General features: G+C 49.1%; 9 protein-coding genes across 9 annotated transcripts; 4 read left to right on the forward strand and 5 right to left on the reverse strand. All coding sequences in view use genetic code 12, as the record gives it.

Annotated features, from left to right (window-relative positions):
• Nucleotides 1-145: 145 nt before the first annotated feature.
• CXQ87_002163 (serine/threonine protein kinase regulatory subunit) lies at nt 146-2,436 on the reverse strand (the record flags this gene model as incomplete). The annotated part of the gene is made up of 3 exons (XM_025480680.1): nt 146-557; nt 603-2,108; nt 2,183-2,436. The coding sequence occupies 3 exons, from the start codon at nt 2,434-2,436 to the stop codon at nt 146-148; spliced, it is 2,172 nt and encodes a 723-aa protein (XP_025334980.1).
• A 971-nt stretch (nt 2,437-3,407) lies between these two features.
• Nucleotides 3,408-7,550, reverse strand: SKI3 (SKI complex subunit tetratricopeptide repeat protein; the record flags this gene model as incomplete). The annotated part of the gene is made up of 1 exon (XM_025480681.1): nt 3,408-7,550. One exon carries the CDS (start codon nt 7,548-7,550, stop codon nt 3,408-3,410), a length of 4,143 nt encoding a protein of 1,380 aa, XP_025334981.1.
• Nucleotides 7,551-8,812: 1,262 nt separating this feature from the next.
• CXQ87_002165 (DNA-directed RNA polymerase III subunit) lies at nt 8,813-10,600 on the forward strand (the record flags this gene model as incomplete). The annotated part of the gene is made up of 1 exon (XM_025480682.1): nt 8,813-10,600. One exon carries the CDS (start codon nt 8,813-8,815, stop codon nt 10,598-10,600), a length of 1,788 nt encoding a protein of 595 aa, XP_025334982.1.
• Nucleotides 10,601-10,967: 367 nt separating this feature from the next.
• On the reverse strand, nt 10,968-11,810 carry AQY1 (Aqy1p; the record flags this gene model as incomplete). Its single annotated transcript, XM_025480683.1, has 1 exon — nt 10,968-11,810. The coding sequence occupies one exon, from the start codon at nt 11,808-11,810 to the stop codon at nt 10,968-10,970; it is 843 nt and encodes a 280-aa protein (XP_025334983.1).
• A 2,792-nt stretch (nt 11,811-14,602) lies between these two features.
• On the forward strand, nt 14,603-21,235 carry CXQ87_002167 (uncharacterized protein; the record flags this gene model as incomplete). Its single annotated transcript, XM_025480684.1, has 2 exons — nt 14,603-15,563; nt 15,606-21,235. The coding sequence occupies 2 exons, from the start codon at nt 14,603-14,605 to the stop codon at nt 21,233-21,235; spliced, it is 6,591 nt and encodes a 2,196-aa protein (XP_025334984.1).
• A 36-nt stretch (nt 21,236-21,271) lies between these two features.
• Nucleotides 21,272-22,819, reverse strand: CXQ87_002168 (uncharacterized protein; the record flags this gene model as incomplete). Its single annotated transcript, XM_025480685.1, has 3 exons — nt 21,272-21,971; nt 22,037-22,258; nt 22,779-22,819. The coding sequence occupies 3 exons, from the start codon at nt 22,817-22,819 to the stop codon at nt 21,272-21,274; spliced, it is 963 nt and encodes a 320-aa protein (XP_025334985.1).
• Nucleotides 22,820-23,717: 898 nt separating this feature from the next.
• On the forward strand, nt 23,718-24,938 carry CDC50 (aminophospholipid translocase regulatory protein; the record flags this gene model as incomplete). The annotated part of the gene is made up of 1 exon (XM_025480686.1): nt 23,718-24,938. One exon carries the CDS (start codon nt 23,718-23,720, stop codon nt 24,936-24,938), a length of 1,221 nt encoding a protein of 406 aa, XP_025334986.1.
• Nucleotides 24,939-25,238: 300 nt separating this feature from the next.
• Nucleotides 25,239-26,519, forward strand: POP2 (CCR4-NOT core DEDD family RNase subunit; the record flags this gene model as incomplete). Its single annotated transcript, XM_025480687.1, has 1 exon — nt 25,239-26,519. One exon carries the CDS (start codon nt 25,239-25,241, stop codon nt 26,517-26,519), a length of 1,281 nt encoding a protein of 426 aa, XP_025334987.1.
• Nucleotides 26,520-26,596: 77 nt separating this feature from the next.
• CXQ87_002171 (nucleolar GTP-binding protein 2) lies at nt 26,597-27,442 on the reverse strand (the record flags this gene model as incomplete). Its single annotated transcript, XM_025480688.1, has 1 exon — nt 26,597-27,442. One exon carries the CDS (start codon nt 27,440-27,442, stop codon nt 26,597-26,599), a length of 846 nt encoding a protein of 281 aa, XP_025334988.1.
• Nucleotides 27,443-27,661: the final 219 nt, after the last annotated feature.

The raw sequence follows: 27,661 nt of genomic DNA on the forward strand, positions 1-27,661 counted from the left end.
ATGGTTGGCAGAGAAAAAAGGGCTCAGTCCTGTGACACATAAATGAGCCAGCAGGTGAGACGGCTCATGTACAGGACGTACACTTAGCTTTTTGCAACCATTGATTAACATATACAAAGAAGGAACGGAAATCAACGTGCACACTTTACTTTGTATCTGTCATCTCAAAAAGCAAGTCGTCATTGTCGAAGCCCATTTCTTCGTGCGTGCGGGAGCCCGTAGGGTCGGATTCCACTCTCCTCATGAAGTAGTCGCTTGCGTCTTCTTCCTCGTCATCAAAGACGTCTTCGTACTTGATTGGCCGTTTGGCACTATCATACACAGATGGAGTTGTAGATAAGCCTGTAACCTCTGGGCCCTCGGGTCTGTGCACAGCATGCGCCAATGTGCTGGTTGCGGTAGGCGAGGAGGCCAACCTTGTTCTGCCATAGTTTTGTGGAATTTGGGCACTGATTTGCAGCGCCTGTCTGCTTCTTGGCCTCAAATGGGAAATGCTGTGCTCCAGACTATGCAGCTCGAGCTTCGATGTGATCGACGGTAAGTGGTTGTCGTATGAGCTCGGAGATATGGAGGGGGAAGGCAGAGCTCTTGAATGTGAAGACTTGCGGCTGCTAGGACGGCTAATACCTCGCGAGGTGCTGTGATACGAACCACCTTGGTTATGCTGGAAAATGACGCTAGCATTTACCGAGTCGCTCAATTGCTGGTGCTGACCCTTCAACAGCTGGAACTTGCTCAAGGCGTCAATCAGCGAGTTGCTGTCGGTATGTCTGGAGTTTGTCTTCGACACAGTGCTGCTCAACCTGAGATCAGACTTACAGTCGATCATGCGAACGAAGGTGCTGATGTCGTCATCAAGGTAGAGACCACTGAGGGGTGCACCCGATGAGGTAGTCAGCTCCACACTAGCACCGTAGAGCGAAGCACCCGGCTCGTTGGCAACAGAGCTGCGGGCACTCGTGTTGCTGAATCTTCTGCTTTGGCGAGAGCCAAAAGATGACGAAAACCTGGGTGTTCCTGACAACTCGCTGAGGTCATCGTGTAGATGAGATCCATGCGACGACGAGATCGACCTAGGGAACACCGCACCAGGGTTATTACCATGAGAACCGGAAATAGCGACGGTTGGTGTGTTCGAAGATGAAGTGGAGCCTCTTGGGTTTCTCAACAATGCTGCGAGCGAGGCATTCGAACCGGACTTATTGCTGGTGATAGAGATCCTCCTCTCCATCGTTGAGCCAGCGACGCTTCCGGCAGCGCCAGATGCAAAAGAGATGTTACCGCTAGGAGGCGAGTTGCTGATAGAGCCAACCTTGAAAGGCTGGATGCTTGGTCTTTGCACGCTTGCAGCAGGCTGAGCGTACAGCACCTGCTTGACACGATTGGTGGAGGTTTTCGATGTGGGCGACGTATCGGTGTGATGTTCCGGCTGGTGCTCGGAAGTGCATGGCAGAATGGACTGCTTCGTGGTGTTTAATGCAAAGTTGGTGGGCTCCTTGGGCGCCTTGGCTTCCTCCTGGGAAACCAGCGCCGAGCGGGAGTCCGATGCAGAGTTAGATGGGGTGTCCGAGATGTGGGAGCGGTCAAGCAGTGCTGCCAACTTCTCCTGGTCAGTGTTCCAGAAGTGGTTGGAGAGCATCTCCTCGTTATCCTGGACAGTGAACCGATAGTGGTTTCTGTATGCCACCGACACCCTGAGGGAGCCTGCGGTGGTCTTGACGGGTTCGAACGACTTCTGCGTCATGTGTGATTCTGTAAGAAGCATCTGGTGGGGAATGATGGACTTGGACAAGCCTATGCGGCCCTTGGAGCTGATGGGCTGCTTCCCATCGATGATCTTGTTCATGAGCGCAAGACCCTTGCCAGACTGCTGGCAGAGTATCATGCGGAGCTTATAGGCGGGAAGAAGGCGGGCGTAGCCGTAGATCACACGAAGCAAGACAATTGCCTGCTTGTAGATAAGTGGGAGCTCGTCTGAGTCAGCATCGGAGCACACCGAGCGGTCAAACTCAATGAGCCAGCGCTCCACGACAACCTCCTGTTTCTTGAGACCGCCCTTGGCCACGGTCCACGAATTGCCCGTGTCGTCTTCCAACGCCACAGTTTCTCTTGGATCTAGCTGGCGCAAGTCCAAGTAGGTTTCTATAATCATCGGGTGGAGCTGGAGAGATCGGAAAAGGACTTCCAGAGTTTCATCTCGTCCTTGATCCAATCGTCGCCCGGCGACGCGATATTCAAATTGAACCACTTGTTGGTCTTGGACCTGCTGTCTGTGGTGTCGGAGGATCCATAGTCAAACACCGTCGGATCCGCAACCGATCGCGTTTGCAAGATGATCTGGGAGGTTTTGGTGAAGAAGTTCTGGATCACCTGGAGGAGCTTCGTGTTTTGCTGTTTCGGCGGCGCCTTGGTGGCTGCTACGGCCTTATCTGTCATGTCAGCTTATCGGGAGGGCTGGGTGTGCCACACTTGGAGGAACGTATAAATAATGGTATATGTTAGCGATATGGTGGATGAGTCACTGTGCTGGCGCCTCGGTGGCGAGTTTTTCTAGTTCAGGGAGTGGTAGCAGATGGGAGGTGTGGTAAGAGGCACGGGCCAGCAAGAGATGGTGTGGAGGAGGGGGAGGAGGAGGGGGCAGGAGGCAAGAAACAAACAGAATGCAACCTGATGAATGCGGTGTCCGGGTGTATCACGTGGTCCTCGGGGGCAATTATGCTGCTTCAATCGTGAGTCTTGATTGGATGGGTGTGTGGTTCCTCGTTTCCAAAAAATGCTGTGACACTGGGTGCTGCGTATCCTGGTATGGTGTTGCAGGACCTCGTAGTCCGGGGCTGTTTTGGTGCGGGACTGCACACAGGCCCAAGGGCCCTCAAAAGCAGCCTTGAAAAGATGTGTCACCATTTGCCTCCCGAGTCACTGCCTGTTTTTGCGCATTCTGCGACGTCACTCCCGACTGTTTTCGCAGCCACCGGGATCACATGTAGATAAGGGATCAGGACTTCCGGAACCAGTAGATTTTTTGTGACCCGTGCAGCGGCAGAAATCGACATTTTGGTGACATTTTGATGCAAATCGTCACGCTAAAAATTGGTAGTATGCGGGATCTGCTGAGCTGGATCTGATAAGCACAGGGTCCTGGATCTGGAAGTCACGCTGCCTACAGAGAGCAGTGACCGAGAATGTCAAGCCCGGATTGCCGACCATTTTTGGTAGTCACGTCAAGCCCCGGTTGGTCAGCCGTCACGCTGATGACGATGAACAGAGTCAAGCAAGTCGGAGTCAGACCTGGTGCGTACGAGGTAATAGGGGCCCTGACTTTTAAAACCACGAAGCCAATGTCAAACCAGTAGACATAGACAATTAGGCTTTAGCTTTTGAACATCTTCTCTGGCTGCAAATCACACCTAGCAGAGCGCCTGCCTGGCTCTCTCGTTATTCACACAAAGCAACAAAGCACGCTGTATCTCTCTTCTAGAACCCTTCTCCACGTAAGCCTCCGCCAAGTCAAACGCTGGTCTCTTGGATGTAGGCAAAAGCGCCGTGTCCAAGGCCATGGTCCGACTCAAGTTCTTCCACACGTTGAAGTCGCTGGGGAAAAGCATAGCGAACTTCTGCCACACACCTCTCTTTCTAACCTGCGTCTGCTCCACTTCCGCCAAAAGCTGCGGCACCATGCGGAACGAGTCAGCAATGAGCTCCTCAAGCGACAAGTTCGAGAGCTCCTCCTTGATAGGCTCGTAGTAGTCTTCGAGCTGGTCCACCACGGAAATAGCGCCCAAGGTGAGCACAACTAGAAGAGACGAGCCGTTTTCCTCGATGAAAGCGAAAAGCTGGTCCAAAGCGTCCTGCTTGGTCTCGGAGGTGCCGTATGCGTTGAGCACCTGTGCAATCAAAGTCACCATTCTCTGTGACTGGCCGTGTGTCTCAAGCACAATCTTGAGCTCCTCCATGGCCTCGTCAAACTGCCCATTGAAAAAGAACGACAATCCAATGACAATACGTGACGACAATTTCGCCTCTCTCACATCCTGCGTCTCTTCCTCCTCTTCCAAAACATCCAACGTCACCTGGGCATGGTCAATGGCGTCACCATAACTGGCCAATCCCAAATAAATTCTCGCCAACTGCGTCTTGGCCTTTGCGTACTCAACAAGAACAACCTCGCTCTCGGAGCTCTCGTACTTCTTCTCCAAGAGGTCACAGAGCCTCTTTCCGGACTCAATCGCCAAATTGTACGTGTGACAACGCTCACTCAAGAGGAGTGCCATTTTCAATCCAACCTCGTCGTTAGGATGGAACTTGAGGAAGGCCTGAATGGCAAAGTTGGCAATACTGAACTCCTGCGCAGCCTCGACATCCCTGGAGTCTTTGGCATTACCGATTCTAGCGTTCACAATCGACATGGCATAGCAGAGCTGAGCCAACGGCAATCTGCCATTGGAAATGATGTAAGCGTGAGTGAAAAGTCTCGACGCTGTCTGCTTATCGTCAAGAGCGTCAGCAGTCAAAGCGTTACCCAACCAGGACTTTGACTGATCAGGTGCAACCGATGTAGCTCTGTCGAATGCCTCTTGTGCGAGCTCAGAGTCACCATAACGCAAGTACAAAGCTGCCAAGTTGGTCCAAACTTGTGGGTCCTTGTTGTCAAGAACAGATGCTTTAATGTAGCAGTGTTGAGCAATCTCTGGGTTTCTGGAAACGAACGTGTTGCCAAGCGCCAACCAGAATTGAGCATTGCTGCCTTCAATCTTGATGGCGTCCTTGATGGACTGGATAGCCTTGTCAAGGATCTTTTCGTTACGCTCTTCAGCACAGTTGAATGCCTCAAGGTAAGCCACACCCAAGTTGAAAAGTGCAATCGACTTTTGGTACTTGTTGGCTTTGCTTGGAAGCACAGCTATGGCACTTTGAGCAACGAGAATACCAAGCAAACCAATGGCCTCCACAAACATTTCCTCTTCAAAAAGCTTCTGAGCTGCATCAACGGAAACAAGATCATCAGATGGCAACTGGACATGTTTCAATATGTCCACCACCTTTTGAATTGGGAATTCCTGGATGTCGGATTGAACATCGATTCTGATTTTGAGCGTGTTGTTGAGTGCTCTCCACAAATTCTGGGAAGTTTTGTTCACCGAAACAGCCCTGTGAATAGCATCCAAAGCACCATCAGAGACCTTCAAAGTTCTACCAGTGAAGCCTCCTAGCAAGAGTTGGGCACTGTAACCAATAGACTGTTCATAGATGGCATTGAGCAAGCACTCCTCTTCTGGTCTTGCCTCGAGGGCCTCATTCAAAATTTCAAGACCAGCACTGTAATCACCAATCTCACATGTTGCAACACCTAGCATGTACTTGAGCATCCAGGACTCAGGGTCCATTTTGCTGGTACGCTTGAACACCTTGATAGCAGCATCGATACGACCACAGTTGTAGTAGGCCTCACCAAGTCCAATCCAGCATTGTACATCCATTGCCTTCATACGAAGAGCAGTCTGGAACCACTCAATGGCTTTGGCGTCGTCTTGCCTGTTCAACGCAGAGCTTCCAAGAACTCTGTATGGCCAGGATTTATCAGGATCTTCGTAAAGTGCACTGGACAACATACGACGGCTCTTTTCCGACGTCACAACACGAGTACACAAGATGTCACTGACCTCCCACTCGTTCTTTTCGGCAAGCTCCGTCACGAGGTACTTTGCTGATGTGATTTCACCAACATCAAGCTCAAATGCACGGTAGAAGCATTTTTGGGCACGAGCTTTCTGGTTGTAGTGATCGTGGTATAAAACACCAAGCAATGTGTATGATGGTGCGTATGTTTTTGAATCTTTCAATGAGCTAATCAAAAGATCAAATGCTGCTTGTACGTTCGATTCACTAGAGGAGTCCTCCCAAAGGTGGCTCTTAGCAAGACGCCATTTGATAGCAGCCTTTGTCTCCAGCCCGTGTACAGAGACATCTTTTGAACTTCTAAGTGCATGCTGAAGAAGCTCTCTACCCTTCTCGTACTGCTTTTGCAACACAAGACACCAACCCAACTCCTTGAGTGCAGTTGCATCCTCAGGAAACTTTTCAAGAACCTTGGAGAGGGCTTCGTTGGCGCCATCAAGCTCCATCTTCTCCAACAATATAAGTCCTTTACCGATCATGGCCTGTGTGTTTTCGGCATCACCAATGAGGATCTTATCGTAGAGCTCCAAGGCCCTAGCAAAGTTCTTGGGTGCTTCATGGTATGTGTAGATTGTGGCAAGCAGACACAAAATGTCTCTTTTGCAGTTTACTAGTTCGATACCGTAGGTTCTTTGAAGTTCAGCAAGATGACGGATTGCAGTAGTGCATCGTTGAGAGCCAGAGTCATATTCCTGAAGATTGACAAAGTAGCTGCAGATAATACGGTGGGCCATCATGGAGTTCGTGGCCTTGGAATAACCCTCAAGCATCATCAGAAGGATCTCGGCAGGAGAAATGTCATTTCCGTTATCGTCTTCAACATCGTCATTATTCTCAGTGTTCTCACTATTTTCATCAGAGGCGTCCTTAGAAACATCCTTGAGTCCCAATTCCTTCTGTACCTTCTCGGTATTGAATGGTCCAAGATCACTCATCAAAAAGGCATACAAGAACACACCCAAGCCTTCCGTTCTAAACTTTTTGATAAAAGTAAGGACCTCGTTCTCGTCAAGATCTTCTATGGCCTTGGGGTCCTGGAGATCGAAATATAATGTCCATGCAAAAAGGTCGTTGGTGCCCAAAAGGACCATATCACCACACAACAGCTTGACTTCCTTCAAAAGGTCAGCTTTTTCCGGGGAGATCTTAAGCAAATTGTACAAGTACTTTAACAACTCAGCCTCGTATGACCTTCTAAGCTCGTCATCGTCACATACATCTAGGAATTGTCTGTAGAGATTGGGAAGATCTGAATCCAGACGAATGCTCCACTCAATGGCATGTAGCTTGGCCTGCTGCTGGACTGTGAGGTTTCTAGGCAATTTCATCTTTTCCTTCGCGAGTATGATTCTGGCCTGTTCGTCTTGGTTGTTTTTAGTGACAGTAATGAGCTTCTTGATCGATTCATCCTCTGTACCCACCGAGTTTCCTAAAAGCTCTCTAAGTGGCGTGCCTGGGAGAATTGCACGTAGGTATTTTTCATGCAATGCTGTATCTTCGTGGTATTTGTTGGCCTTCAAGTATGCATAAAGATCTTTGACGGCATCTCCAGTGGCGACGCCTTGTTCCACGAGTTTTTCAACATACTGGGTAAAGACCTCGAAAAATTTGTCAAAGTCCGCTTGTGATCTGACGCTTTGGAAGTAGCCTTTCCATCCAAGTAGTTGGTCATTGTCGAGATCTATGGCTTTCTGGAATGGCTTCATGGCCTTCTCAAAGTCGCCTAGAAGCTGGTACGACTTGCCCTTGAAGATATAGGCATAGTAGTTATTTTTGTCTTCCTCAAGGACTTCATCGGCATAGTAAATGGCATCTTCTGGGTCATTTCTTTCAATGGCTGCCTTGGCTGCCTTGAGCAGCTGTTTTACAGACATGGTGGTTTTGAATAGTAGCGGTTCTGGAGGAAATCGGCAGTAGTATGGAGGTCACGTGTACATGTTGAAAAAGTTCAAATTCTTGGGGTTGAACGTGGCTTCAAGTTCGAGATTTCAAAAGGAATGATTAATTTGATGATATCTTCATATGGTTGGTCTTTCTTATCAAGGTGTGTGGAAATCGTCTACCACTGGGTGCTTCGCAGTGAAGGTACTTACTGGTTTAAGCCATATAAACGGCCCATGTAAGAAGCTCAATTTTACCTTAATTTTGTCATTTGTAACCTGTCTCTGGTTAAAGCCAAAATGTATTATTCAAGATATGACGGTCTCTGAATGTGAAGATTGGCCGTTGTATGTACAGTTATAATGGCTGCGAATGCACAGTAAGTGAAGCTAAATGAAAGAGTTGGCAATCAAGAGCGAACATACTAGAGTGGGATTTTTGAAAACATTTTGCTTTAATTATGGAATGGGGTCCTCTTTATTTAATAATCGATAAAAAAAAAAATGGCAAATGACCATTTGCTTTGGGCCAAGCAGAATCACTGGGGTATACCTCAATCTCATGTTCAGCCAATTCTAGGCGCAGGCAAGATTACGAACAACAATGCAGACATAGCTATTCCAAAATATTAAACCCATGACTCCTTTAGAGAGACAATCCAATTTCATGGGGATCTTCGCTGCATTCCTGGACTAATGATCGCAAAGACCCCTGCGTCTTGCGGTATGGAAGCTCCATTGTGAGAGTTCAATTGTAAAAGAATCAAAACCAGTAGAGGTTGGCTGCATTGGGAAATTTAGTTATGCTTTCTATTCCAAAGGTTAATTGGCGCTTAACACATCAGCAAACTGAACCAGCGCTCCCTACCGGAACCAAACCTGAGGGCGCCATAGATACAAGTAATAAACCCCGGCATCATAAAAGAGCTCAAAGCAATTGGAATCATCTATCAACGATATTTTTGAAGATTTTGAAAAATTTCAGATCCTGGTCACGTGCGCCACACACAATAAGTAATACCACAACTATACTCACACTCTACTCTTCAAACCAGGCGAAAAAAAGAGGGGATTCCTTTATACCATCGTTTATTCCTAAAAATTGTCAGATCTTAATATGGAGACCCCCATACGTACCACTTTGGCTGAGTTTCCAAACCCACTCACGTGACCGACTCATCTCTGGCATCAAAGAATTTCTGCTACATACATTACCATCTCCAGGCATCCACGAAATCAACACATCAGACAAATCCATGGCTCCTGCATCGCTCCTGGAGGCAGCCAGAACCCAAAGTCCAGAGTCGTATCTCTACACGACCTTGGCCTCTTCCCATTTGGGTGAAACGTCGGCTATTGTGATTTCGGCCTTGATCTCATTTGGCAGATCAACCACCAAACAGATCGCCTCACGTACAAATCTTTCAGTGAAGCAGGTGAAAACGGCCGTTGTTTCGCTTGTCCAGCTTAATTGTGTGTTTTTCTGGACTGAGGGAAAGGAGGTGTACTATACATTTGATGATAGAGGAGTCCAGAGATTGTTGTTCGCAGGAGACATTGTGACTCGTATCAAGGTGGCCTACGGAGATGAATCAGCACAAATTATCCAGAATGTGCTTGAAAATGGCAGTCTCAATGTTAAAGAGTACTTGTCCACGTTTTCTGAGGAAGCCAAGTATGAGACATCTGACAGGCTTCTTAAGCTCTACAACGACGGCTGGTTGCATAGACTACAGCCCTATAACTACTACCCGCTAGAAGACGTGTGGAACATGCTCTTCCAGGAGACTCTCAAAAACACGCCTAGGACGGCCACAACCAGTGAGATCAAAAGGGTCGCTGAAGCCAAGGCGAAAACCAAAGTCAAGTTGAACGACTACCTTTCCAGAGGCACCGACCCCAAGGATGTTTTCACTGTCGAGGCTGGAATGCAGAAATTTCACCCTCTGGTGACCATCACCTTCAACCTCGCCAGGTACGAAAAGTACTTGCGCACAAGAGCCTTGGTTGACTTGGCCAATCTGCGATTTGGCCTTCTTACAAGCAAGGTCTACGAGGCGTGCTGCTCGTTGGTGGAGCAGAACTCGCCGGATTTGCATCAAACGTTTCTCCAGATCTCTGGGTTGATCAACGACCCGGAGGAGGAGAGGCTGTACATTAGTAGCATAGAGAACGGGCTCATTGACTCCAAGAGGACCGTTTTCAATCTCCGTGACGTGCCTCGAGCGTTGTCGGAGAATGTCGATTTGAGAAACTCCATTTTGACTCAGAACTTTCTCAAACCACCCAAGAGAGTCCACATGAACGGGTCCGCAGAAAGAACCAAAAAGATCAAGCTCGAGGACGGTACCGCACAGACAGTGGAGGTTGAGGACGAGGAAGAAGACGGCGGAGACTATGTTGCTGATAACTCCACCGCCAAATCACTCTCGCTTATTTCCGAGCACGTCAGACTACTAACATCCTCGGGAACCCCATTCCTCATGGAAGTTTCCCCGGGCTCCTACACCATTCCATACATGCAGCTTCACAAGCTTGTCAAACAGCATCACCTCAGCACGCTTGTGAAAACGACATTGGGCACCAATGCATTGAGGGTTCTCCGATGCATTATTCAGATGAAGTTGGTGGACGAAAAGGCCATCTCCAACTCGGTGTTGCTCAAGGAAAAGACAGTAAAGAACGAGCTCTACAAGCTCACCAACATGAATCTTTTGGAAATTCAGGAGGTGCCCCGTTCTGCCGACCGTGCCGCACTGAAGACCTTTTACTTGTTCCGTCACAAGCCTGTTCTGGCATACCGCTCGATCAGCGACGCTTTGGTGTATGACATGGCACAGGTTTTGACCAATGTGGCCCGGTTTAAGCTGGACAATAAAATTTTGCTTGACAAATGCGAAAGGGAAGACGTCAAGGGCCACGAAGAAGAGCTTCTTCTTGAAAGCGAGCTCAAGACGCTTCGCCAAGTTCAGCAGCGTGAGTTGGGCAATGTCGGGCGGCTTAACCGGGTCATGTGGCTCTACGTTGTCTTTGGCGTTCTATAAATAAACGAAGGTTGCCGCATGGCGTTTCTGTAGATCCGGCGAGGATGAAAAGGTTGATGAAGCAGTGGATCGCTCGTCGATTGCGTTTCTTAAGTTCGCCTTTTTGTTCTAGACGGGGCATGAAGAAACGTAGATTGCTGAAAGGATTTGATTTTCGAGATGTAGCTTGGTGGAAAATTTTTTCTTGTAAAGTAGTTTGATTGACCTATCATTGAACCAAAGCATCCAAATCAGTTTTCTTTTTTTTTTTTTTTTTTTTTTTTTTTTTTTTTTTTTTTTTTTTTTTTTCTCTTCTTCCAACTACATCACCCGACAATAAGACGTGAATTAAAAGGCCCGCAGGGCTCTCAAACTATGTAAAAGAAGCCTACTTGTCCGAGTCCTGGCCAGGGTTGACCAACTCGTACTCCAAAACTTTGAACGTTTTCCAGATGCCAAATGCAATGACAGAGCCCAAGAGGGGACCCACCCAGTAGATCCAGTGGTAGTCTGGGAATGAGCTAGCAGCAATGCATGGGCCGAAAGAACGGGCTGGGTTCAAACCGGCACCAGTGTAGTAAACGGCAATCAAGTGGCCCAAGAAAAGAGCAATGCCAATGACAAAAGGCGCCATAAACGTAGCCTTGGCCTTCTCGACAGCCAAAAACAATACCGTCAAGCACAAGAGCGCCGTAGCAAAAGCTTCAATAAACACACCTCTGGATCTGGAAGCACCGCCACCGAGTCCATTGGTAAAAGCAATCTCGCCTGGAGTCATGGCAGAAGCAGCGCCGGCAGCAGCCATTCCGGCAATCATCTGAGCAACAACCATCACCACACCTCTCACTGGAGGAACCGCTTTGGCCAAAACCAACGTCAAAGTCACCGCAGGGTTCAAGTTACCGCCCGAGACTCTGAAGAAAATGAACACCCCCACCATGACGCCAAAACCGAAACCAAACGAAATCATAAGCAACTGGCCTGGCGACGAGCCTTGGCCGGCCGCAGGAATGTCAGGCAGCTGGTTGGCAATCTGGGCAATGACAAACGCCGTCCACAAGAAGATGAAGGTGCCAAAGAACTCACCCAAAAACGCCACAACGTGCTTGATGAGCGAGTTGCCGGCTGGCTTGGCCGCAAGAGTAGGGTGCTGGACGTCAGGAACATTTTCCGAGCCCGTCTCGACAATGGTTTCGGCCTTCATGGCCTCGAGGTCGCTAGAGGAAGTCATTGATGGGGGTTTCCCGGCGAGGGGACCATGTCCATTTATAGTTGGCGCCAGGAAAAGAGCCAGGCGGTAAATACGGCTGCGTGACGCACCTGCAAAATGGTTTTCATGGCTTGCCAGGGTCTGGCGGATGGGTACTTGGAGGTGGAGCACGGCTGAGGGATCACCAAGTGAGCCTTTGGAGATTTTGCAACCATCGCCAGCGAGCCCCAAACTTCCAAATTTCCAAAACCACAAAATCGGTAAGCTGCCCAGTTGGCGAATCCCTTGGTTGCTCGGTCCCCAGGCTCCTCTGTGGTTTATCTCCATGTGCTGAAGGCTGCAGCGAACACAGCACCATCGCATACAATGCCGCTGCTGCATCCTAGGCCAGAGACCCCATCTGGCCCCATGGCCTGCAACGTGCTCTGAGCCCCGTTGGCACAAAAATATGAACAAGAGAGAAAAAATAAAAACCGCCAAAACCAGCAATAGCCTCTGCGGCCGCATTGCGGAGCCCATCCGAATGGCTGCAAAGTAGCCCCCAGTGCATAGGCTTTAGGGTTTGCCTAGCCCAGGCGGACAAGACAAGAGAAGACAGAGATGAAGACAAGAGATGAAGACCAGAGAGTTGATAAAGCTGGAGGACAAAGTAGAATCCGCAGAATCTCAATCGCTCGTCGGCCAGGGTTGGCGATCCGATCGCTTTAGCCCTTCCAGATCGTCGCGGCGGGTGGGTAGGCGCCAGGCCTGGGCGGCAGGAAAAGCGACAACCAGCCGCAACCCAGGCCCACCAGACCACCTAACCAGGCCACCCAGGGCACCCACGCCGATTTTCTGAAAATCCGATTGCCATGGCTTGGACCAAGGCGCCAGGCAAATTTGGCCAGGACACCCGTTCATTCCATTGTTCAGCCCACCTCTTGTATCTTCATCTCCCTGGGTTGCACCCGCGCCTACGCATGGAAGCTGCGAGCCACACCGGAGGCGGACTTCTCAATTCTACCGCTCCACGTCAAGCTGGCACTCTCCTTGGACCAATTGGCGAAAAGCAAGACTTTTTTTTTTATCGATCAAGATCCACAAAATCAATGGACTCGTTTCGTGGCCTGCCCGCTCCTCCGCCATGTGCCTCTGGCCTCGCAAAAAGGACCCTCGCTGAGGCTGACTATTGTGTGTTAGCCGCTGCGCTTTGTCGATGCGGCTGCGGAGCCGTGGGTGTGCTACCAAAAGCGACTTGGATTTGGGTTTTTGCCGCTGGCGGTGGGTGGTCCTGGGCGGGATCGGCGGATAAAGAATGGCGTGGCGGATGAGCTGGGGCTTTTTGGCGACTCAATTCGACCCAAGCCGGTTTTGTGCCATGGGGTTCGCTGCGTTCCTCGGTGGCTCAGAACAGGGATTTTTACGAGAGCCGCGCCGGCCGAGGCTGGCCACCGCTGGCCACCGCTGGCCACGAGCGCTGTCTGAGGAGAACCTCCGTGGACCTCGTTCTGGAATCTGCTTTTTTTGGTGCTTTTGTTTTTTGGTGCTTTTGCTTCAGTCGTTTCGTTTTATTCGTTTTGATTCATTTTTTGTTCTCTATTCACAACATAGACAATGTGGCTGGCACGGGCCTGAGCTGCCCCCGATTGCGTTTTTTCAGCGCCTGTCAAAACCGGACAGTAAATGAAAATCTCAGCAGCTGAATTTCGCCAATCCAGGAATGCGAGATAGGCACCTCCCGTCGATTTGCCTTGCTTGAAAATATCCCTTGCCCGGGCCCTGATCTGGTCCCGTTTTGCCTCTCTTTTGCCTCCGTTTTGCATTGATTTTATCCCCCACAGCAATTTTTCACAATTCTTCTAAACGATCTTCTCAACGATCCTCTGAAGGATCTTCTTGAAAAGTAAGAACATCCCCTCTCAGCCATTGTGGGTGCCTGATCGATCGCCAGATCGACTAGTCTGGAATTTGTCCGCCCGGAAAAGGCGCCAATGAGGATATGCCAGACCGCTTTTCTGTTTCAGCTGCTTCATTCCAGAACGATGCAGACAAGTCCGTTCTACCTCCGCCGCCTGCAACCCAGGGTATCTGATGCTGCACGCAATAAACCAATTTTTTGGTTGTTGACGAGTAGCAATGCATGGGCTGGTCCACAGGCAGATTTTGCAGAGGTCACTTTCTGCCAATCTTCGGTGTTCCGGGTCCTCAGCCACCGGTTTCCAAAAATAGGGCCGGGTCGGACTTTTCCAGAAACGCAATCGGGCTGTCTTTTCCGCTGCTTCATAAAATTCACTCAATTGCTTCAATGAAAAATTCATATGGTCATCCAAGCTCTTCCTTGTCTTCGGCTCCAATTGCACTGCTAAGTTGGCTAGGTCCAGACGCAATCACGGCTAAATGGGTTGCGCTGCTTCGCTGAGTGGCTAGTGTGCGGGGAGCCCAGCAATCGGGGAGTTTTGAAAATCTCGAAACGCTGGACTTGCTGCTTTTGCGTTTCCCGTTTGGTGAAGCTTATCAGGGACCATAACGGTTTCGCAGCCAACGGTGTATGCATATGCGTGGTTGTCCACTATGCACGTAGGGGGCCACAGGTAGCCACCACGGGGGGAGCCAAGACTTCAATTGAGCATTTTTGGGGGCTTTACATTTTCCACTTCTATCCCTTCATTGTAATGGCAATTTCCTCCGTTGCTACGTTCTTCGATGATGTTGGATTGCATATAGTCTGCACGCTGATGTCACGTTCATTGTCACGTGTGTCACGTGCTGGATCATATGACCCTTCACGATATGTCTCACTCGTTGCTACTCCATCAATTCCACAATCCATCTCCATGAAGAAAAACGGAAGGGCCCCCGTCCCCGGCCCAGACGACAGCTCCCTCCGGCATAGACACCTGCAATTGACAAATACCCTGTATCTAGAATCGTCTGCCGACAGGCTCCCGAACCAGCCAGATCCAGACCTGCTTGTGTCTTGGATCGATGGGTTGAAGAACAGAGTGGACGACACGCTTGAAAAGCAGCAGCAAGAGCTCCTGCAGCTACGTATTTCTGTGAAGAAGGAGGATTTGAAGGAGCGGTACCGCCACGAGGTTTTCCTGGCTCCATTCGATAAACTAGGTGAGCTTCTACAGCAACAAGGCGATGGAAAAGAAGAAGTCAGAGGAGATTCGCCGTATCCTGAAGAACAACAGGCTGGTTCTGGTGATGAGGAAAGTGAAGAATTGTCAGAAGCCCTAGAAGAGGAGGACGATGATGATATCGTTGAGGTGCTTACTGAGGAAGAAGAGCAACAGCCTGAGGAAAGTGAAGAAGAGGATGAGGATGAGGGGGAGGAAGAAGAAGAGGACGAGCATTCGGTCCACGAAAATGCCCATCACAGCGTTCCCCACGCTCTACATCCCGAATTGAGTCAGTTTGCTGAACAGGCTCTCGGTGCAGAAGAACCCTTTGAAGCCGAGGACTACTACGAAGATGAAGTTGATTTGGACATGGAGGACCACGACGGCGAGTTTGATGACGAGCTTGCTGAGGAAACTAATATGTTTGCTACGCCGAAGTACCAGCTTCGGGACGGCCGGCCTCGGCTTTCGGACTTCCCAGTTCAGCGAGAAGACGAGGACGAATCTGAGGAAGAATCTGAGGACGAATCTGAGGCAGAATCTGCTGAAAATCAGGAACTTGATCAAGCAAGCCCTGGCGACGAAGACGATGGCATCATTGTTCTCTCCAGTGACGAGGAACAAAAACAGTCTGAAGCCGAACCAGAGGTACCTACCTTCCAGCCTGCCAGTCGCCTTCAATACTCTGAATACCCCACCAACCACCTTGCAGACGAACCAGAGCATTACAGTGAAGTTGAGGGATCTGACGATGCTGCTCAAGTATCCGAACAGGAGTCTGAGCAGGAGTCTCGCTCTGAAAACTCGGAGGGCGAGTCAGAAGCTGAATCTGGCAACGAGTCAGATGGTGTTTCTGAAGCTGGTGGAAACGAGCAGACTGGCTTTGAATCGGACGACGAGCCGGCCGAAGACGATACCGTCGACTCTTCAAAATACTTTGCTACTGCTAATGATTCCTTAGACAACAACCATTTCGCTGGAATTGCATCAGAGGCATTGACCGAGCACGTATTGCTGGATCTGAAACACCCCTTGGACCGTATGCTAAGCGACTACCTTGCTGATGTCGAATCCGATGGCGGTGCCTTTAAGCCTAGCAGCCAGACAACTGAACCCATGCCGATTTTCGATCATAATCAAATTGAGACCCCTGCTCCAGAGAAGTTCGATTTGGGAACTCTGTCTGCTGACAAAAAGAGTGAAGATCCTAGCGAGGGCTCAATGGCTGATGCCGACACAGACAAGGTCGAGGAAACTCAAGAAAGTGATGTTCCCCCTCCCATGCCCAGCATTCCTGTTTTCCGAACCGTCACTCCAGACTCTCCCAACACTACACTTCAGCAACTCAAGGCCACAGAGAAGCGCTTTGGCATCAAGCTTGACGCCGTCAAAGACCTTGAAGCTGAGCTTGGCTTGCCACATTCTACATCTTCTGATAGTGAATCTGAGCCAGAAAACTTCGTCGATGCTCCAGCATACCAGCCACTTGAACTCTCCATTCAACCAGACAGCGATGCAGAAGAGTCTGAGGAAAAAGCAGACGATAATGTGGAAGTCAACATGGAAGAAGCACTCCAGTCGTTTATAGAGGAAGTGCAACTGAAGGATGACTCCAAGAACGATCACGATTTGCACAATCTTGGTCAATCCATTGACAATGTGTCCTCGCGTCTCGCCAATGAAGCTGTTGAAGCCTACCTTAAGAACGTTAAAGATCATGATGAACCTGAGGTAGACCCGATGGAAGTTGACAAAGAGGAAGAGCAAACCAATGATCGGCATCGTCTGCACGATAAGATTCCTAAAGTTACTGTCCATACACTGGACGTCAGAAGCACAGATACCCCATCTGATGACGAAAGCCAGGAGAACAACCGCACAAGACCTGGCTTCCATCTGCTCAAGCTTGACAGTAGAGATGGAAGCTTTCAGCAAGCCGACCAGCATAACGACACAGACGACTCTTTGTCATATGTTTCCGCAATTGAGACTGAAAATTCATCAACCCAGGCTTCACGTCAAGCTTCCTCCGTGAGCATCCAGCTGGTCAACAACAAAGAATTACCTTTTGAAGTTATCAAGAAGGCACAAAAAGATCCTCGTCATATTGTGCCCATTTCTGTGGACCAGGATGGTGAAAAGTACGAGATGGCACCTTGTCCTGTCCCTGGTGGATACAACGTTACGTTGAAGGAGGTCTCATCTTTAGATAACAAGGAGCCATCTATGGCTTCCCTGTCAAGTATCATCGTTCATCCACCTCAGGATTCTATTGCTAGTGCTGCAAGTACAGCTACTTCAATAACGAACAATAATGATCAAGAAGGAAGGCACCTTTTCGGAGCTGCTTCTGCCCATGCTGGCCATGGCAATAGCTCCGGTGATGACAAAGATACAGATCGAGCTAACGCCAATGCCTCTGCTGAAGCAGGCTCTCATGGAAAGGACCACGAAGCTCATGCAATTGCAGAAGCAGATGCAAACAAGTCTAAGGATGGAGAAGCAACTGCCACTGCTGAAGCTGAATCCAAATCTGGAGAAGGTAAAGCTGAAGTGACTGCCAAAGCTGACGCTAATTCTGGCGATGGCAAAGCTCGTGCTAAGGCAAATACAAAATCCGATGACCAAGGATCCAGTGCAAATGCAGAAGCTGATAGTAAATCAGAGAGTGATAGCAGTCTGGCAAAGGCAAGTTCTGGTGCTCACTCCAATGGTGATGATCTGCATGCTCAAGCCTCTGCTGAAGCTCAGTCCAAGAAAGGAAATGCTTCTGCTTCTGCTGAGGCCTCAAGCTCCAAGGATACGAAAGGTGAAGCTTCCCAGAAACCTGATGATGAGAAGTCTCAATCTTCGCCGCAAAAGAGGTATAGTATTCAGGGGGGCGACAAAGAACCTAATTACTTCCCAATCCACCAATCTCAGAAAGAAAAGGCTGGAAGTGATCCGTCTGAGCTGTCTTCCGATAACTCAGCCAACGTCCAACACCAACAGAATCCAGCTGACTATCAAAACCAGCCTGAAGAATCTGGTATTGAATCTGCAACGATTGATGAGGAAGCTTCTGATGATATGAAGCCCCATGGCGCGATTGAAGTCGATGGAGAAGCTTCGGATGGAATGGAAGGCTACGAAGATGCGGAATCTGGTGACCAACCAGACATTCAACAAGGTGATGCTGGAGGTGCGACAAGTCCCGAGCACGAGAAAGAAGAACCAGAGATTGAGCAGGATATTAAAGCCAATGTTAATGCTGAGACACTCGCAGATGTTGAGTCAGAAAACGAGATGGCTGATCTTGGGTCCGAGTCTGAGGATGTCGCTGAAGAAGGACCATTGATTATCGAGCCCGAGGTACCTGAACCCAGGTATGTTGTCTACGAAAGCGGTACAGTTATTGAGGGCGTACAGCCCGCCTCTCCGACATACATCGAGGAACCTGAAGTGGAGAGTACTAGTGATGAGCAAATATCCGAGGCTGTCGAGGATCTTGTCACAGAAATCTTCGCCCATCTTGATGATGATGCTGAGTCTCCTTCTGAAGTGATCGAACCTGAGGACACCGTTACTGGTGTCATTGAGGTGTTCGAGGAAACTACGGATGTGATCAGACCCACGTTGGTTGATGAGCTTGAGTCTAGCAGAAACACTCCTGAGCCAGTTGACACCACGGTTCTGGCTGAAGAGATCGAGGAACACAGGGGTTTGAAGAGACGCGGAGCCTCCATCTTGGCTGCTCCTGCGAAGAAGTTGAAGTCTGTTGCTGGAAAGCTCAACCCATTGCATTGGTTTACTTCCAGTGACAACTCTCGTCCAAGCTCTGCGGAATCTAATATTTCTGTTCCCGAACTTGACGAGGTGGAGGATGACAGCATGTCTGAAGATGCATCATACGATGAAACGACCTCTGATTATCTGGATGATGCCTCTATTGGTTCTGATGTCGAAAGCGAAGGAACTGTTGAGTCGGCAGAGCAAGGTTCGACAGACAACGTCGTTCAAGAAATCGAAAGCAATCATCCTGACGATAGCGTTTCTTTACCTGCTGGCCTTGAAGCTATCGAGCCTACCGCCATCGAAGTCACTAAAGCTTCCTGCAATGGTGAACCCCAAGAGGAAGATGAGTCTCGTGAAGCAACTGACAGTGCTCCTGGTTTCATTGATCAATTAGGCGACGCCATTATCGACGACGTTGCTGACAAAGAAACCGAGAAAGAAGAAGCAGACGATGAAGTTTCTGATGAAGCCACAAACGAAGTAGCCAATGAGATTGTCAATGACGCTGTCTTGGAAGCTTCTGAGGAAGTAGCCAAGCATGTGCTTGACGAGGCTGCTGAACCGGCCGAGGGCGACGAAAACGAGGATGCTGCTGACGATATCGCTGAGCAGATTGCAAAGCAAATTGATGAGGAAGTTGCTGACGACCTCATTGAAAAAGCTGCATCCAATGCTGCGGAGGCAGATGTTTTGGCTGATGACGAAGAGGAAATCGCCGAGAATATGGAGCAAGGATCGGGCGGTGACATCGAGATAGAAGAAGCAGATCCAAAGCCAAATGTTGATATCGATGAGTTCGAGGCTCCCACTGACACTGAGCAAGAAGCTGCTACTATTCCCTCACCACCTAAAAATTCTAGGCCTTGGAGCGCTGCCAGTCTAGAGTCCATGAGCCAGCTTGATGATTCAGTTCCGGCTCTTCCCCAATTCAATCTCATTAGACCAACTTTAGAACGCTTGGCTTCCGCCAATGACGAAGAAACACCTGCTCCTGAAGTTGTTGAAACTAAGGTAGAGGATGCGCCCGTGGAAGACATTGAAGAGCCTAGATCTCCCAAGAAAGATCCATCATCGGTGTCAGAGATTTTCAAGATTCTTGAGGAAAAGATCAACGAAAAGATCGAGAAAAGTCAAGAGTCAAAGGATGACCAAGCTCAAGAGTCAAAGGATGAACAAGTTCAAGAGCCTAAAGATGAGCAAGTTCAAGAGCCAAAAGATGAGCAAGTTCAAGAAGCTAAGGAGGAGCAAATCGAAGAGCCTATGGATGAGCTGCCGCTTGAGAAGGAAGAGAACATCGAAGAGCCAGTTGCTTCCCCAGTCAAGAAAAGAGGTCGTGGTCGTCCTCGTAAGAAGCCATTCGAGCGTGTGGTCAAGGAAGAAAAGCCCAAAAAGCATGTCAAACCTGGACGTCCTCGCAAGCAGAAGATCACTCAGGAGGAAATTGACGCCGCAAATGATGGACCTAGACGTGTCACCAGCGGTCTGAGGAGAAAGGATGATGCTGATGAAGAAGTTGCTCAAGATGAAGATGCTGCTGAGGAGAATGTTCAACCCGAAGCTGAGCCTGCTGAACAAAAAGAAGAGGAAGTGCAAAGAGAAGAGGAAGCCAATGAGGATGAAAAGGTTTCTGAGCCAGTGAAGCCCCAGGAACCTGTTGATGCCCCAGTTGATAGCAAACAAGACACTGAAGCGGCATCTGAAACGCAGCAGCCACCAGCTGAGCAGCCCTCAAGCATTGCCCTGAGAGTGAGAAGAAGAGCAGCAGCAGCCAAGCATGATGACGAAGATGTTGAGAAGGATGCTGAGGTACCTCAACCAGCACCGGAGGCTCCTCCATCTGAAGCTGCTGTTGAAAAGAAGCAAGATACACCAGCAGAAGAAGCTGCTAGTGAAAAGGAACCTGAGCAGCCAGCTCAAGAGCCTGAAGCACCAGCTGCCGAACCTCCAAAACGTCGTACTCGTGGACGCAAGAAAAAGGCTAAGCAGCTGCCCAAGCCTGAACCTGAAGAAGAGCCTCCTTTGAAGACTGAGGCTAAGGATGAGGAGCCTGCTGAGCCTGAACAAAAAGGCACTTTGCAGCCAGGGTTGGCCAAGAAGGTGAAAAAGGAAGAGGATGCTGAGCCCAAAGTTCGTGCACCAAGAACTAGACGCTCTACCAGGCAACAAAAGCCTCATGAAGAGCCCGTGCCCTCGTCTCCACCACACTCACCTAACCATCTCGCTCCTGGTTTTGAACCTGAACAGCATCTTTCACCAACAAAAAGACGTGGATCCAGAAAAATCCGTGCTGCTGCACAATCGTCACCTACAGCTGAATTCAGTCCTCCTATGCCTAGGCTGAGAACGGCTTCAGGAAGCAAATGGCAGCTCGACCTGTTAGACCACCCAGCGTTGAGAACTAGATCCAAATCTCCAATCAAGCGTACGATCCAGGAACTCTCGCTGGATATGGAGGAGGAGCAGCCCAAGCGCAGAAGACGTAACGTCAGAAAGCATGTTCAAGAAGTCGATGCAGAAGAAAAAGAAAGAGAGGAGGAAGGAAGAGGCAGACGCAGACGAAGGGACTAACGATAGATCTAACGAATGTAATAGAATAAATAACGGCTATGCTAAATGTTTCATGCCAAACTCGTAGGTGGTGAAAAACACCATATTTACAAGGAAGGAACGGAGCATGGAGATGCCCAAGCCTCTATAAATACGGGTGCCAAACACGATTTTCCTGGATTTCGTGGGCAACGACTCGGCGCCTCCCTGCTTGCGCAAGATATTAGTGACAATGTCTTTTTGGATCAACGACTTGGTGGTGTCAAATGGGAATACTGCAGACCAACAAAGCACACCAGACATTCCTCCGGCGATCATGATAGAAACTGGCGACGACTGCAGCGGGTCAGAATTAATTAAAGCATTAGTGGCCCATTTGATCGACTCGTACACGGCAAAGTACACACCCGAGCCCAAGGCGTCTCTAGCCAAATGGTACCTGTAACCGGAGTACAACCCCATAAAGCCCTCGTGCTTGACAATTGTCTTGAAAGTTTCGAATGTTCCCACGTGGGGCGACGCAGCTCGAGCCACGGCAGTTTCTGTGGCCTGTTTCAGCGCCAAAGTAGCAATTTGTGAGTAGACCTTGGTGAACTCAAACGGACAAGCAAAGATGGATACACCACAACCAGCAGCAGCACCGGCAGCAAAGCAAACGGGGAAATTACGAACAAACGGGTGACCCACGTAGTCGTCGTTTCGCCATCCGTAAAGCGCCTCGTAGCAGTACGGTTTGCTGGTAGTGAAGATGGTCACACTGAGGGACCTTACGAACGAAGTCAGAATCAACGGCGCCGTGATGCCCCTATAAAAACCCCTGACTCCTCGTTCCTCAAGGTCGAAAGCACGCAGTCCAGGTACGTGCTGAAACGTTTGTACGTCTGCATTCTGGTCTTGACCGTGTCAAACGGGAACCCTATCGTTGTGGAGAGAAACGACGTCAGGTAGGCCAAGATGGTGGACTTGTACGGGAGAAGCAGTTCCGGGAACACCCGGAGCGCTTTGGTGTGGTCAATGTCGCCGGTGATGGCGGGGATCGAGCCCCTGGGTTGTTTTTCTCCATGAACCAGCGTGGTGGTACGGCTTCGATGTGGTTGAAGCTGTCAAGCGATAACGGCCCATGCACTCCCGAGTCATCTGAGTCAGCCACCACGGTGGTCCTTGATTGGGTGGGCCGATAGCGGATGTTGGAGAATATGGATCGGGAGAGGTGATTTAATACCTCTTGAAAGGTTATTAATTTTGTGATTTACTTGCGTTGGTTAGTGGGAAGTTGGGTGGTGGAAAGGTGAGTCGCAGCTGGACCCAGGAGGTGAACAGTATTGTGAGGAGGGCTGGGTGGACCAAAGGGGTGATTCAATTGGCTTCTGTGGATGTTTCAATGAAGTTTTGCCCATGGATTTGCTTGTCCAGGGGGTATTGGGCTGGATTTCGTGTATCGCTTGGAAGCCCCAAGCCTAAGCCCTAGTTGCCCAGCATATGTTCTATATTTGCTTCAATACAATCTTCGACTTTTTGGCTTCGGATAAAAAAGTATGTCGCACCTGCAAATCAATTAAAAAACTTTTTGTTCCCATAGGTGTTCACATGCCATTTAGGTGGCATGGTTATATCACCAGACGCATCTCGATAAGGCATGGCAGATCTCGCTGCATCGCATATCAACCTACCCAGATATTTCTCAATTTATCTCAGTTTTCTAAATTCAGCCTTCATGAACTGGATGTAGCATTCTAGACAAATGAAGACCCTTGTTTCTTGTACCCTGGCGTCAGACGGATTCCATATTTGTCGCAAAAATGGTAGTTCAGATCATCAAATCTATGCTAATAGGGCAACGACTTCAGCGTTCCCATGAATTGAATCTTACTTTTGAAATGCACATTTGGACGGTCTCCCTGTGGAGCTCCATTCCACTTCGCATGACTCAATTCAGATATGAGCTCAACAAGCCGAATTTCATTATTTGGTTTTACTTAAATCCATTTCCCGTTTCTTCACTCGTCAATTTGACGGTCTTGATCTTTTTGTTTGTTTATACGGTGGCTTTCATCATTACCACCAGGTCCGGAAATGGCTGCAAACTTCTGAAAGAAACGATGCAACAAAACTCTACGATTGTAAATCTTAATTGAATTATGGCTTCACAGATAAATGTACCAATACGAATCTTACAGAGCCCGAAGAACTTCATAATCTGTCCACCCAGGCCTTATCCCCCAATACCATCCATCTGTGACATCAAAACCCGACACCGTCATTCAACCCAAACCGTACAGCCCGGACTGAAACAACCTCTCGAAATTCGCCCATTCCAATTCCCGCTACCATTTGATATTTTCGTCAATTCAACCATTTTTCAATTTTTATCATCACCAACCTCCCCTCCATCTTCCCTATCTAACCCGAAACCGCGCCTTTCTGCTGGATTCATAATTATCCACAAACCGCGCACTCTTCTAACACATCACCAAACCTCCACAGACCCTCCTTTCTCCACACAATGAACTTCTTACGAAGGAGGAAAAACAGCGAGGACGACGATGACGATCTTCAAGACATAGAGACCTCGCAGGTCCACAAACTGAGAAAACCCCCTAACACGGCGTTCCGACAACAGAGATTGAAAGCATGGCAGCCGATCCTCACTCCGAAAACAGTGATTCCGTTTTTGTTCTTGCTAGCGATCATATTTGCTCCCTTGGGTATTGCCATTATCTACTCCACCTATAATGTCCAGAAACTCGAGATCAACTACTCCAAATGTGGTGACGATGCACTGAACTCCTTCTCGTCGATCCCAGGTAAGTACACAGGGTACCACTTCCAGGGAACAAGCGATGGGCCTGACTTTAAATGGAAGTTGGAGACCGGCACGGACGCCCAGGGCGACGATACGCAAACATGTGTTGTTCAATTCAACTTGCCCAAAGATTTGGACCCTCCCATCTACCTTTTCTACAAGCTCACCAACTTCTACCAGAACCACCGTAAGTACGTGGAGTCGTACGACACGGCGCAGTTGCGTGGTGAAGCCGTGCTGGCAGGCGACTTGAACGGCAAGTGTGATCCGTTGAAGCTGAAGACGGTGGATGGTAACGAGAAGGCTGTGTACCCTTGTGGCCTTATAGCCAACTCCATGTTCAACGACACGTTCTCGAGCCCCGTGTTGCTCAACTCTAGAAGTGGAACCGATAACGAAACCTACGTCTTGTCCGAAACGGGCATCACATGGCAGTCAGACAAGGACCACCGTTACAAGAAGACCAAGTACGACCACAACGACATTGTTCCTCCGCCAAACTGGGCCAAGAGGTTCCCTGACGGCTACAACGAGTCCAACGTGCCAGACTTGCACGAGTGGGAGCACTTCCAGAACTGGATGCGTACAGCTGGTTTGCCTGAGTTCATGAAGTTGTATGGCAAGAACACGTCCGAGACGTTCTCCTCGGGCACATACGAAATGAGAATCGGCTTGAACTACCCGGTCTCGCTCTTCGGAGGCTCCAAGTCGCTCATCCTCACAACCAGCTCGGTGCTCGGAGGTCGTAATTTGAGTCTTGGAATCATCTACATCATCGTCGCTGTGATCTCCTTGGTTTGCGCCATTGCATTCTTCTTCCAGCACTTGATCAAACCAAGGAAGGTTGGCGACCACAACTTCTTGCAGCAAGACGGTGCTTTCCGTGAAGGCCCCCCTACTTCCTACAGGGAGCAGTTATAGTGAGTTTCACCCACACCAACCCTCCCCACAACGACAAAGTCACCAGATGTACAAGTGACGCGGTAAAACTAGTATACTAACGATAGAAGAGGTAAAAAACTGCACTTCCGTCCTCAAATTCGTAAACCCTTGTCTCTTCGGGACGTGCGCGGCTCAACACATCTACAACTCCAGCTTTTTAAAGGTGCGACTACACCTACCCATACAACTTTGATGAACGTAAATCCCCACCTTCATCACCTCCAGCAGCAGTACCTGCAGCAGGGTTCGCAAAGTGGACAATCTCCACAATTGCCACAGATGCTGATGCAGCAACAACACCAGATTCAGCAGCAAAGACAGCAGTTGCTTAACCAGCATCTTCAACAGCAGCTGCAAGGATCCTCCACGAATCCGCTTTTAGCTGCCTTGAACGGCGGTCAGAATCCCTCCATGGCTGCACCTGGCAACAACCAGAAAGTAAACCCACTTTTACAATTACAAATGCAACAGTTACAGCAACAACAACAGCCACAGAGAATGTTCAACAACCAACAACACATGCAACCCCAACTATCACAAGGCCAGCAGCCACAGCAGGTGCCAATAATCAAGGACGTGTGGAATTTCAATTTGGAATACGAGTTCAACAACCTCCGTACCTTCATTGATGACAAGACGTCCAAGGTGTTCATTTCTATCCATCAAGAGATCCCCGGTATCGTGGCCAGGCCCTTGGGCACTTTCAAGCTGTCGGCAGACTACCACTTCCAGTGCTTGAGATCAAACTCCGATATTTTAAACCTCATTCAGCTCTCTCTCTGTGCTGTGAAGATGCAAGACGACAAGATCAGTAACCTGGTCATATGGCAATTCAACTTTGCATACGACCTCACACAGGAGATGTTCAACGAAGAGCACCTTTTCATGTTATCTCAGACATCCCAGATCAACTTTGCCATGCACATGAGCCAGGGCATCTCACACTTTGCATTCGCCGAACTCATGATAGAGAGCGGACTTCTTTTAGATCCATCTATCAACTGGTTGAGCTACCACTCGGGCTACGACTTGGGCTTTTTGGTCTCTCTTCTCACTAACGACATCTTGCCTCACGACGAAAAGGAGTTCTTCTGGTGGTGCACCAAGTACTTCCCAAACTTCTTCGACTTGAAGCATATTGGCAATCAGCTCTTAAACGGCAACGCCAAGACTGGTGCAAACTCCAACACAAACAGTGAGATTGGCGGTTTGAGCAGTTCCACGTCAGCTGGAGCCGCTGGCGATATAAAAAAGGGCCTCACAGGAAACAACAAGCCATCGGTGGAGTACCTCGCTGAGGAATTGCACCTTCTTCCCATCTCACCACTCATTCGCCAATACTTTGCTTCAACGACAGCAGGGCAGTTTGCGGGCCACCAGCATCAGCAAATGACGTCGACACTTCATGCGTACTTGTTGATGGAGTGCTTCAAAGAGCTCTTCAGACAATTGGGCGGAGACTTTTCCGTATTTGAGAAATACAAAGGCTACCTTTTTGGTCTCGGTGATGCTACAGGGACCCTGGAGGACAAGGCCACAACGGCGGGTAAACAGTGGTGAATATCCAATCGATAGAACCGTAATGTCTATGTAAAACCCATCCAAATGATGCACGTATAGAACTAATGTACAATAAATTATTCTTTCTCTGGGGAGGGCTCCTCCTCTGCCTCTTCTGCCTCCTCCTTCTCTTCATCATCCTCTTCATCCAACTTGAGTCTCTTGGCAGACTCTTGAGCTTCCTTCTCGATCTCTCTTTCAGCTCTCTTTCTCTTGAACTCAGCCTTCTTGTCCTCACCGGTTCTCACCTCTTCATCCTTAGGGGGCTGAACGAACCATGGAATCTTTCCTCTGTTGAAATCATTCAAGACCTGTTTGGCAACAGCACCCTCGTCAGGCTCACCACCCTTCAACAATCTACCTTGTTTTCTGGCAATGAGCTCGATGAACTCCGTACTGGCCTTCTCTAGAAGCGAAGGGTCCTCCTCGTAATTACTCCAGCCCTTGATCTCGTAGGTTCTCTCCAAGTGCTTTCTCTCACACTTTTCAAGCATATCTGGGATATACTGCTCAGGATTGGTGACATGCTCGACTCTAACCACACCTCTGAACAAAATGTCAGATTCGGTGTCTCTGTTACTAGGAGGCACGATACCTGGACAGTCAATCAAGAAGATTCTCTTCATCAACGTGATGTACTGCCACACCTTGGTCTCGCCGGGAATGGGTGCAACCTGGCACACTTTCTTCTGGCGCAAGGTGTTGATAATGGAAGACTTACCGGTGTTAGGGTAGCCGATGAAACCGACAGAAACCTGCTTACGGTCCGAATGCAAAGTGGAGAACTGACGCAACAACTGGATCAAAGAACCCTTACCGAACGAGTTTTTGATCGAGGCGTGGAACGCCAATGTTGGATATGACTTGGACAAATGCTTGACCCAAGCAGCCTGGTTGTTAGTAACAGTCAACGAAAAAAGCATGATTGCAAGATAGAGGAAAGAGTGTCGGATTCTATACTACGGACAAGCTTATATGGGAGCAAAGCTCCAAGCAGGTCCAACTCAGAAGATTCCGAAATCTACCCTATGGCGCCGATAAAAACTATCAGCAGTGCAGACAAAACCATGGCCAAAACGGCCACAGTACCTTGAAACAAGGGTCTGCGGGCGGGTAGCATTGATCTTCCAAGGACGTAACAG

Source organism: Candidozyma duobushaemuli (assembly GCF_002926085.2).
Source record: "Candidozyma duobushaemuli strain B09383 chromosome Unknown B_B09383, whole genome shotgun sequence".
NCBI lineage: Eukaryota > Fungi > Ascomycota > Pichiomycetes > Serinales > Metschnikowiaceae > Candidozyma > Candidozyma duobushaemuli.